A 12,293-nucleotide genomic window follows, 5' to 3' on the forward strand; every position below is an offset into this window, starting at 1 on the left:
TTAGTTGTCTGATTATAAAATGTCTCTCTAATGGAGGGGGGGGGGGTGTTGCTAGAAATGTGGAGAGAATAAAATGAATTGGGTCAGCATTAGTGATTGATGGTCAGTGTAGACTCTGGACAAAAGGCCAGTTTTTAACCTGTATCTTTTTCTTGACTCTTCAAGTCACTCAGTAAAGCCCTAGATCTTGTTAATGGCCATTGTCCAAACAAGACATTCAATATCTGATTGTTTATTGCAGTTTTCATTAAAGTTGTCTTGAAGACTAATATTGTTTGCAAAGTACACTCCCTGATAATCAAGTCTAGGTGATCTTGAGTAAGTGCCCCTGAGAAACCCCACCTCTTAGAATTTATATCACAGGATCCCAAGAAGCAGCCATTTTGACCAAAATATTTGTTTGTGGTGTTTTGCTGAGGTTCCAACAAATTATTTATAAACTTATGAAGCTAACTGGTAGAATCTGAACATCACATTCTGGCTGGAAAATAGAGGTGAACCTACTTATCATGGACTGGTTGAGGGAAATAATGCTCATAAATGTAATATTTTGAAACCTCTTCACTTTTGTCAAACTTCTGATTCTATTCTCTTATTAATCTCTTTTTATGTGGACAAGGTCATGGTGAAGAAAGGAATGAAACGCTGTGCTGGTAGATTTACACAAGTAAAGTGGGAGGAGGTTTCAGTAAATGTGATCACGGCTCTGAATGAGTTTAATGGCCTCTTTCTGTGCTCTATATTTTATTTTAAAATAGGAGACTATTTCACTTAGCCCATTTCATCAACAAATGTGATTGTAGATTATCTGAGACCTAACTCCGATTTTTTTTCTTATTATCTCTGAATTCCTGTAACTTGTTTGACAAACTCACTTTCACATTTGAAGTTAGCAGCTGACAAAGTTGTCATTTGCTGAAGAGAGGTCTAAAATTTTACAACACATTTTCTTAATCTCACTTTCAAAAGGTTTGCCTAGCTTTTTGAAATGTAGAGAAGATTCTGTTTTATTTCTATTCAAGTCCAAAGTGGATAGCCCACAGTTCTGCTCTTTTATCCATTCTATTACTAGTTCTCTTACTTAGCTCTCTCGTTATACTTTAACAAATATTGTGAGCTACCTTAGTCAAGTGGCTTTACATTCCATCATCTACGTATGAGGAACATGAATAAATATGTGGAATAGTCAAGTCCTCCCCCCTCCAAACCACCCCCCCCCCAGCACAGATCTTTGTGGACATCCCTACCACATCCTGTTAATTGGAATGCCTGCTGTTCTTCTGTCATCTCACTCTTGCCATTGAACTAGTTTCCTAATGATTCCTGATGATCAACATTATCGAACAATCTCTCATGATAGATTTTACCAAATTTTTTCTGAAAATCCTTGAAGATAACTCTGATAGTACGGATTCTATCACCAATGTGTATATCTACAGATGGTAGTGTAGGATGACTGTGATTGGCTGAGAGTGTAGCCACGCCTACTGGCAGGTCTTAAAGGGTTGCTCCTAGCCAGACCAGGTCATTATGGAATGGTCGACCTCCATGTGATATGCTCCAGTCTTTTAGTTAATAAAAGCCTTGGTTTGGATAACAAGTCTTTGGTTCTTTCGTGGCGCTCTACAATAACATCCAGCATTCTCAAGTCCATTGCTGTCATCTCTTCAGAGGTGACAACATGCAGTGACCAGAGTGGAGTATCTTCCAATTTCTCTCCTAGAATTTTACTTCTGCTAATTTACCCCAGCCTAATTAAAATGTAATTTAATGAGGATAAAGCATGATCTTTTTTCTGTGATTGCATCCTATAACTGAAAGTAAATATGTCCTGAAACTTAATGCTACTGGAAGACTCCTCAGGTAGAAGAACGTGTAAAATGTTTTAGAAGGTAATTACAGTAATTTTACTTATTTTAAGAATCTCATTAAATCAATTGTTTAACAAGTCCAAGTAAAAAGTCTTGTTACTGCCTCCTATACATCCGAATAACTAACATTCAAAAGGTAACAAATGTCTAATTGTTAGGCAATTACACTACTAATATTTGAGCAAACATAGCAATATCAGAAATTTATTCATTACTCATAATAGAACTATGTTGTAAACATGAAAACAATGGGATCAGATAGCATATATCCAAAGACATTTCATGTAAAAAAATTAAGCTGCAGAAAGAACTTGGTAAAAGCTGGAGAAGAAGTTTGTTAAAAGAATTCAAAACATGGGATGGGGGTTGGGAAGGAATCCTGGGAGGTGGTTCAGGAGGAACATTCCAAACCAGTCAGTGGTTCTCAACCTTTTTCTTTTCACTCACATCCCACTTTAAGTAATCCCTATGCCATCGGTACTCTGTGATTAGTAAGGGATTGCTTAAGGTGGGATGTGGGTGGAAAGAAAAAGGTTGAAAACCTCTGTTCTTGACAATGACTGAAGCTTGAGCTGGAAATCACATGGCAAAGGGAGAACTAGTGATTTAATTGGGAAAGGCATCTGCTGGGGAGGTGAATAAGATGTGTGTGCTAAGGTAGTGATTTCACAGAGGTGTTTACAAAATCAATAAACATGTTAAGTATTGCAGGTCATTGTGGACAGGGATGATGTGTGATAGGATCTGCTGTGTGTGATCAGCAAAGAGAGACATTCAGAAGAAGTCTTTGAAATATCTTTTGATAGATTAGTTTTTTTCCTCGTGTCAGTTCTCAGAGGTTATAATTTTTAAATTGTTCAAGTGGAAACTTAGACAAACAAATGTAATTTTATAGGCTGGAAGTGCTCCAAAATGTGAGACATTTGAGAGCCTGATGCAATGTCAGTCCCAAATGCCAAGTGTTTTTCATTTGTATAGCAACTTTAATACACAAGATATCCTTGGACATCATGCAGGAGCATTATCAAGATTTAACCATGAACCACTTAAGGAAATACTGTATTAGGCTGATGATCGAACGGTTGGGCAAGGAGATGGGTTTAGAGGAGCACTTCAAAGGGAAGCATAGAGGATAAGGAAGAAACTCCAGAGGGTAGGGTCTTGGAAGCCAATGTCACAGTCATCGTTGATAACACATTATCAGGTTGGCTGCAGCGTACAGCAAACCAGCAGGAGATATTGCTTCTATGTAGAAATAAACCACTCCACAGATGAAGTCAAAGGAATGGTTATATGGTTATATGATAGTACGTGATTCTCATGTTATTGTGGAGAGGAGGGTGGATTACATTCCTAGGAAAGCTGCATCATCCATGCATGCTTCAACAAACGTAAGTTGAGAAAGTAATTGATTATTTATTTACTTTTTGTCACAAAAATTCTACACTGTATCTCAAATTTCTGTTACACAAACAGGGGATGGATGGAGAGATGTCACCGATTATAGGTGCAAACAGTAATCTACTCTGGAAAATGATGAGGAAATCTATTCTACTACAAGTTTTCTTGTAGGAAAATCGATTTGGCTCATGTTTAGATTCGAATTACAGTGCATTCTTCAGAAAGTTTGTTTTTCTTTTCTGGTATATGCGCTGATTGTTTGTTTCATTATGGTGCAGTGTTTCAGTGTATCTCTGAATAATACCAATGATGACCGAACTACATTCTGCTCCTTAGTTGTTGAATTTTATAATTTGCTCTTTATTCACATTCACTAATTGAGTTTGATGTACTCCCTCGGTTAAAATAGTTTCCTTTAACTCTCTTGGTTTAGTCTTTTTTCTTCTGTCCATTCTGCCCTCTTTAAGCTTCCTATCAGCTCATTATCTGCACATGAACTGTTGATTTGCCATCCAAATTGCTTATTTTATTTATCCTATTTTCCTCTCAGCCCTGTTAGTATGTTTGGAGGTTCATCTTTTTATAGATTTACAAATATTTTATGTTTTGTAATATGTTGCTGTAACTGTTATATATTACTTCTGCTACCAAAGCAACCCTGAATTGGAACCTTGGAGAATAGCTCTGTAACTCTAGATAGAAATGTTCTCTGACTTTCCCCTTCATATTTCGAGGACAACTAATATGAAATTCAAGCTTTGATAAGGTGAATAGACTGAACGGAGCAATGTTGGCATTGTTTCAACAAATGAACCATGACCTTGAATTATGTTGGCAGCTGTCTTCTGCAACTTCAAATCCCACTCGATTTGAGCAGACAAGCTGAACGTTATGTATTAATTTGTCGTGCACATTGGTTCTCCAAGTTAGGAAGTTTGATGTTCTATAGTTCTTTGACAATGTAATGGAATCACAATGTATTTGCATGGTGAAATGACATTAGGTTGTCTTTTGGGCTTTGGAATAATTTATTGATTGTATTTTATTCATAAGCAGAACTATAATTGAAAATCATACTAATACTGCAGATAATCTTTAACAAAACACATGTCAATAATGAGTAGTATATGTCATTGCAAGGCATGGTAATATAAATGAGTGATATTCCCAGATATGTATCTATGTTCCACTTATTTGTATTAAACATAAGATGCCAAGGTGAAACAAGCTCTAATTATCACTGAAGTTATTTAGGATAGACATTCATATACTGTCCCGAAATGTGTGCTTGACCTCCCCTTCCAAGAAGAGTTAAATATAAATTTACTTGCATGAAGAAAATATACTGATATTCATTTTATGTTTCAAACATTTGAACCATATTTGCTTCCATGCACCTCAACATGTAGAGAATCTGAAGACTATCATTTTAGTCCCACTTTTATTTCATTTAAAAATATATTAAATGGAAAAGCTTAGAACAAGAAAATAATAAATAGCTTTTTGGTTCAAAAGGTAAATCTTTCAAGTAGTAAAAGTGATATACTTTTAGTTATATTTTAAGTTGCTAATAGCATTCAATCTTAAATAATTATTTTCCTCTGATAAATATAATTTTATGTTTTCTATTTATCACACAGCACTGCATTCTAACTGTGTCCATCATGCGCTGTTTTGTGTTGGTTAACATCCTGATGGAAAATAACAAAGCAAGTAGAACCAATGTGGAATAAAAATGTATGCAAAAGTTTAAAATTCAAATTATGCGCTTAATATAATTTATACAAAAACTGCCCCTCAACCCAAAAAACCCAACTATAGCAAGTGTAGAATCTAATTGTGATTTAGTGGAGAATTGACAATTATCAAATAAACATCCAGTAGCTTTACTCTGGGACCAGTGAACAGAAATTATTTGCTAAATATGGAATAGTACTTGTATACAGCCCATTAAATGTAATGTACTGTTGAAAAGTATTGCTTGATATTGGACTGTGCCTCCAAATTGATTAGAGTTTAAATTGATTTGGTTTCAGTTAGTTGAGTGCTGAATCCATATGCGTTTAGGTCTTTGTGGAAAAAAAGTATCTGAAATGTAATTTGAGAAGGTAAACTTAATGGGAAGGTGGGAACTTTGGTCTTTGAGACAGAAGGATCATGTTTTATAACTTGAGCACATAAGATAGGCTGATACTTCCAGTGCAGCAACTATGCATCTACTGTTTATTATGAAAAAAAATCACTTGATTATTATCATAGTGTTGGTTGTGGGATCTTTGTGCTGTTTCATTAGTTGAACAGTGCATCTTGTTAATATTATGAAGGCATGATATAAATACAAGCTGTTTATAAGCATGGGGAAATGATTAAAGGAATTTTTTAAAAAACTTATAAGATTTATAGTTCAGTAAAAACACAAAAATGCCGGAGGAACTCAGCAGGTCATGCAGCGTAATTGGAGATAAAGGTATATAACCAATGTTTTGGGCCTGAGCCCTTTGTCAAGGTATGAGCAAAGAGCAGGCTGGAGTCTGGGGAAAAAAAAGGCTGGGGGAGGAGCAAAGAAAGGGTAGGAGGAGGAGCACAGGCAACAGGATGGGAGGACAGGTCAGGAGGCACGGTGAATGCAGAGCAGAAGGAAAAGAGACAGGAGACAGAGGGAAAGAGAGCGAGAAGGAAGGTGACATAATGATAGATGAAGAGGAGGATGGGGGGGTGGGTTTAGGGAGGTGATAAAAGGAAACCAGAGAAGTTGATATTAATGCCATCTGGTTGGAGGGTGCACAGACAGAATATGAGATGTTGCTCCTCCAATTTGTGGGTGGTCTCAGTCTGACGGTGCATGACACCAGAGACGGGCACATCAGCATGGGAATGGGGTGAAGAGTTGAAATGGTTGGCCACTGGGAGATCCCTACTATTGCAGTGGACAGAGTGAAGGTGCTCAATGAAGCAATCTCCCAGTCTGCGTCAAGTCTCTCCAATGTGGAGGAGGCCACAATGGGAACATTGGGTCTCTGCCTGTTGTGATAGCAGGTATCTCCCAGTGACAATCCATTTTAATTCCCTGCTCCATTCCTACACCAACGTGTCTGTTCAGGACCTCATGCACTGCCAGACTGACTGATATCATCTTGTATTCCATCTGGGCACTCTTTAACCAGACGGCAATAACATTGTCTTCTCTGGTTTCTGTTGCCCTTTCCCCCCCCCCCCCCACCACCCAATCTATCTCTATTTCTCCTTTCCTCTAACTCTGTCTATCTCTCTTTCCCTTTCCCCGCTAGCCCCTTTAACACTGAGCTTGAAAGCTGGGTTTTATCCACCTTTTGAGCGTTGTGTGAAAGATGGATGTTGTGGGGGGGGGGGGGGGTGGGTGTCTAGACTTGCCTATCTTTGATCCACCTAGGTAAGTAGTGTCAGTGGTGGAGTGTATTTGACTCATGGAGCCGGCCTTTATTGGTTCTGTGTGAATACTCAAGCCAGCTTCCTAATATGGGTCGTGTCTATGGGAATACTGTGGCTTGGCATATAAGAGGCTGGAGTCTCCTTTCCTCCATCTCTGCATTCACAGAGCCACTCCCCTCCCCCAATCAATTCTCACCTGTCCTGTCCTCCTATCCATTGTCCGATAATTACCTGTTGGCCTGTGCTCCTCTCCCTACCCTTTCTTCCCTCCTCCCCCAGCCTATTTATTCAGGCGCCTGCCTGCTTTTTGCTCATAAACTGACAAAGGACTCAGGCCCAAAATGTCAGTGATATATCTTTACCTCACGTGGACATTATGAGACCTGCTGAGTTCCTCCAGCATTTTGGTGCTTTTACTACAATCACAGTATCTGCAGACTTCAGTGTTTCACCCTAGATTTATAAATCAGTTTTGCTTTATGAGAATTTGCATTAATTTCAAGTATTTGTCTCAAATTATAAATAGGTCGGTTTTAAAATACCTTTAAACATCTAGAATTAGTTTGTTCATATTGCAAATAATTCTTAATAAATGATTAGTCGTCGTCGTCATGGTCGTTGTCATCTTCGTCGTCGTCGTCGTCTTGGTCGTCGTCGTCTTGGTCGTCGTCGTCGTGGGCGTCATCTTCGTCATCTTCGTCGTCGTCGTCATCTTCTGTATTAACCTTTCCAGAGAGAACATCAAGAAGCCATTCTTCTAGTTCATCAGCTGATGGTAGATCATCATCATCTTTAATGTCCATCCAGACACTATCGGCCTTTAGGAAATGGATATTAATGCCACAATGTTAATGCACAACTAATGGTGTATTGGTAAGGCAAGTTACACACTATCAGCTCTTTGAAACATGCATTCAAATATAAAATCAACTATATTTATGTCAGCAGATGATACAGTAAGCCAGCCCATCAGGGAACCTGATCTGCAAAGGATAGAATAATCTTCAAGTAAATGAGCAAATCCATTTTTCACTATAGTCACTGAATCTGACTGGAAAAATAAACCAAATGCATAATGGAAAACTATTGAGATTAGTTATTCTGGTATTCCATTGTCGATTAAGTGTAAAATATTTCTTCAATGCATCCAGCAGCTCCCATCAATGCAAAATGACAAACCATCCCAAACCAATCTGATTATGAAACATTGTGTGCCCAACCCTGTATTTCTTTCATTGTATTATAGCTTTTGAATTTCTCTAATAATAAACAGACTCAAGTAACTACTCCCTTGAACTGAGAAAAATTGTTCATAATGTGATCAGACTGGAGTCACTTCACACTGACATCAGCTACAAGGAGAAATTGAAGTAGAGCATCTGATAAAGGTGTCCAAAATTATGATGAACATTCGTACATAAAGAAGTTGCTTCCAAAGCTAAACTGTCAGCAAATTTAGGGTAATTAACAACAAAAAAAACCACAGAGCAGAGAAAACATTCTTTTTTGCGTAAAGTTATCATTTGGGAGGAAGGGTGTTGGTGTAACTTTTAAAAAGAACTGAATGAATACTTGAAGAAGAAAGATTTAGAAAGCTGGGAGGGGAAGAGGCAAAGATTGGTTCTTATTAGGTGACGCTTTTGGAAAGCTGGCATAGGCAGTCTTGTGTCACCCTTTGGGTTTATGATATGTTTAGGAAGGTAATTAATAATATGAGAAATAGCCCAATTCACAGTAGAATACCCTTTCTCCAATATGTCCCAAAACATGTTTAAAACTTTTATCTTGCTCAGATTTAAAAGAAGATTCATCCAAAGCTTTAAATTAGGCAACAAATTTCCTTGCAAATTTCATTTGTTGTATCTCTAACTCTATGTGGGTAGAGGAAATGAAAAAGATCACACACATGTCAAAAAGAGACTCACCATGTGATATTGTGGTAACTGCAGTCATCTTTCTATAAAAATTACAATGTATACATGCCATGTACATCTATAATTTCATAGATTTGGACAGCACAGTTAGCAATGCTGTTACAACTAAGATTTGAATCCTGCTCTGTCTTTAAGCAATTTGTACACTCTCCCATGTTTGCATGGGTTTTCTCCAGGGGTTCTGGTTTCTTCCCACCATTCAAAACATACCAGGGGGTGTAGGTTAATTGGGTATAATTGGGCAGCATGGGCCGAAATGGCCTGTTACCCTGTTCTATGTCCAAGAAATATCTGTGCAAGACATATCTGTGTTAAGCAAAACTTAGAAGACCATTGCTGGAATTTGACAATTTTACTTACGTCAGTGACATTTACCACTCCAATCTGAGGTCGATGAAGGTTGATCTTGAAAGTTTTCTCCCAGTAAGTAAATAACTGAAAAAATCACAAAATATCAAGTTACTGCCACAAAACACCTGCAGTGTATTTTGCATTCATAACTATGTCATTTTGACTCACCAGGGGGAAGTCATCAGGGTCGATCCACACAATGCTTAGGTCTGGATTGTCAGTGTTTTCTCTTGCTACCTCTTTTAAAATGGTCAGAAATTCATAGCCATCTATGAAGCAACAGAAATTTCACAATTATATCTAAGGAAGAAGTCATGACATTTTAATCAAGCAACTAGTTCATGAATATCAATTCCACAGTGGTCTCCTGTGAAATACAAGTTTTGTGGAGTCAAGCACTACGTTAGCGGTGTGGATTTTTATTGAAGTGACTTTTCAATATTTCATAAAATTATATTTTTTGCATTGGTATTGCAAAGCAGCTCAGTGATATAGCAGTGTTATAAAGCAGCCATTCTCAACTTTTTTTGGCTTTGGATGCCCCCCGCCCCCCCCCCCCCCCCCCGGAAGGACTCTACTCAAAGTGTATGGGCCCTTTTTCCCCATGAAACATTCAAGTTTTGGTTTCTTCCATACTTCTCTCCTACTAAAAAATATTTATTTTACACGAGGTGAAAAGAAACCAAGGTTTTTACTTAATTGTGCTGTGGTCCCCAGAGGGCCTGTAGAACCCCCGTTGAGACTGGTTGTTGGAGAGAACAGAGAGATCTGTGGGTACAAGTTCATTGTTCCCTGAAAGTGGTGACAAAGGTAAACAGGTATTTGGCCTGTCAGTCAGGGTACTAAGAACAGGAGTTGGGACACAATGTTATAGATGAATTGCATGCAGTTCTGGTCACTTAGCTAGAGGAAGGAATCGGTGCAGAAAAGATACACAATTATGTTACAAGGATAGGAGGGCTTGAGTTATGAGGAGAGAATGGTTAGGATGGGGCTTTCTCCCTAAATGTATAAGGCTGAGAGGTGACCTTACAGAATTTTATAAACTCATGAAATGCATGGAGAGAGTGAATAGTCACAGACTTTTAAGGGTAAGAAAGTCTAAAAGTGGAGGGCATAAATTTAAGGGAAGTGGGAAAGAGTTAAAGGGGACCTCAGGGAATTTTTCCACACACTGGGTGGTAGGTATATGCAATGAGCTGCCTGAGGAAATGGTAGAGGTGAGTAAAATTACATTCTTTAAAAGACATTTACACTGGTACGGGGATAGGAATGGTTTAGAGGGATTTAAATCAAATGGAGCTAGACAACTTGGTTGGCATGGGCAAGTTGGGGGCTGAAGGGCCAGTTTCTGTGCTGCATCACTCTACGACTCTATGAAAAAGAACATTAGAAATAGGAGCCATCAGATCCTCATTCTTGTTACACAATTGAATAAAATGTGGCCCTTTTTTAAAAATCTTGGTACCACTTTTCTGCACTAACTTTCAACTTGAACAGAGGCCAGGCTAAAAGACTTTTGCATGACCAAATGTTGAATCAAGTATTTCAGAATCTTATGAGCGGTTTATTACTTGAGAGGAATCATGCGGTGAAACTGCAGTGTGTCCTCAATTCAGCCACATTCAGTCAAGAACACAGCATGGCAACGGAAGACCAAAATACTCTGGAAAGGGAAATTAATGTATTTCCTTCTTTATAAGAATAAGAAAAATTACCCCACAGAACTGCTTGCTTGGAGTACCAATGTTCCAATGTCATATGTTACTCTGGTCCTCATACAGAAAATGCCATGGATAATATGTTCCCATCTTTAGTGCACCATTTGAATGTGTACTCTATTCTTGGGTTCATCTATTCAACACCTGCTTGCAAGCTCTGGCATAAAGTCCTACAAGTAACAGTGATATGCAAGAAGACAGCTGAACAAGTGTCAGCCAGATTTTCCACTGCCTGTCTACCACTGATCTGCTCATAATCAGGTAAGCAGAGTAGCTCATTGGCATTAATTATAGTCCCGGTCCTGTTACAAGAATACATCCTTAAGATATTTATTAACTCAACAGAGGAAGTGGAGTGCATAACCACACAACAGTTCATCAGCAGATGCTGGTAATCTAATGTAGCACACAAAAGTACTGGAAGAACTCAGCAGGTCATGCAGCAAAAGGCTGTCGATGTATTGGATCTCATGGCTTCGGATTCCAATAAAGGTTCTGATAAAGAATCAGACCTGAAATTTTAACTTCATTTCCTTTTCCACAAATGCTGAGTATTTTCAACATTTTCTGTTTTTGTTTCAGGTTTGCATCATCTGCAGTTTTTGTTTTATTTTCAATACAAGTTATTGGACTTCCAAGTGATTATTGAAAGTTAAACATTTTGAGATAGTTCAACTCCAGAGTAAATCTGCCAGAATTAAAAAGGTCAATATATAAATGATCTGATCACTCAGTTCACTGCTTGTATTTTAAAAATCAACAATTTTTGTTCCCTATTTGTCACCTCTCATTATCCACTAATTAACTCTTGATTAGCATTGTAAACTACTTCGGGTACCTCAGCAGAAATCCTCCCAGTACCTATTGATGATGAAATATATATAATTCATTGAAATGACTCGTAATTCTTTTCAAGGCTAATGTCAAACAGATTGCTTCTTGTTATCTCGGTGCCCCCCTAAAATATTCACAGAAAATACATAAAGTTTTAAAGAACGCTAATCTGTTAAATAAACCACAGCTTGTTGAAGACCTTTTAAAGATCAGACAACAATAGATTGCATTATTGAGCATGTACATACAGCTTTGATTACTTAGTTTTGATTTATTTACCAATTTAGCGGAGAAAAAACATAAAGAGAGAAATCGGAGAAAAGGTATTTGAGAAATTACATTCCGAATGTGGCCTGGTAGACCTCAAGTCTTCACTGCACTGCAGCAGAGCCTGTCCATTAACTCTCAGTGGAATTCAACAACATTAAGGTAAAGGGAGGCTTGATTAAATTATGACTTGCAATATGAACAGAAAATATTTGATGGGATTAAAAGCCTTTACAGCTCCTAAGATTTTATCTTCAGTTTTAAACAAATTTACCAGGATCTTCTTCTTCAGCAAAGGCAACAATTTGGATTCCATCCATGTCGTCCTCCTGCACAGAAAATTGATCATAAACTGATGTTGAAAATGTGAATACTTTAATGAAAAAAATTACAACATTTCCTTTCTGCTTTGATGTGAAATCACAATTTTAAATGCAGCAGTCAGCTGATATATAGTGAAGTCCCACAGTAAGGAGTAAATTGACCAATATGGAAGAATACATTTT

General features: G+C 37.8%; 1 protein-coding gene across 4 annotated transcripts in view; it reads right to left on the reverse strand.

The window, feature by feature from the left end:
• Window positions 1–12,293, reverse strand: part of LOC138738645 (calsequestrin-2-like) — a 49,382-nt gene that overhangs the window by 12,125 nt on the left and 24,964 nt on the right. For 2 of the 4 annotated variants that reach the window (XR_011341643.1, XR_011341642.1), the window contains exons 9-12: window positions 12,062–12,116; window positions 9,134–9,234; window positions 8,975–9,049; window positions 7,223–7,498 (exon numbers count right to left, since the gene is read on the reverse strand). Coding sequence is in view for 2 of the 4 variants with exons in the window: in XM_069889263.1 (XP_069745364.1) it covers window positions 7,277–7,498; window positions 8,975–9,049; window positions 9,134–9,234; window positions 12,062–12,116 (453 nt within the window). In the remaining 2 variants the exon portion in view is untranslated. Of the gene's footprint in view, window positions 1–2,047; window positions 7,499–8,974; window positions 9,050–9,133; window positions 9,235–12,061; window positions 12,117–12,293 lie in introns of those variants that run through there. The other 2 variants (XM_069889263.1, XM_069889264.1) reach the window with 1 other exon arrangement.

Source organism: Narcine bancroftii, chromosome 7 (assembly GCF_036971445.1).
Source record: "Narcine bancroftii isolate sNarBan1 chromosome 7, sNarBan1.hap1, whole genome shotgun sequence".
NCBI lineage: Eukaryota > Metazoa > Chordata > Chondrichthyes > Torpediniformes > Narcinidae > Narcine > Narcine bancroftii.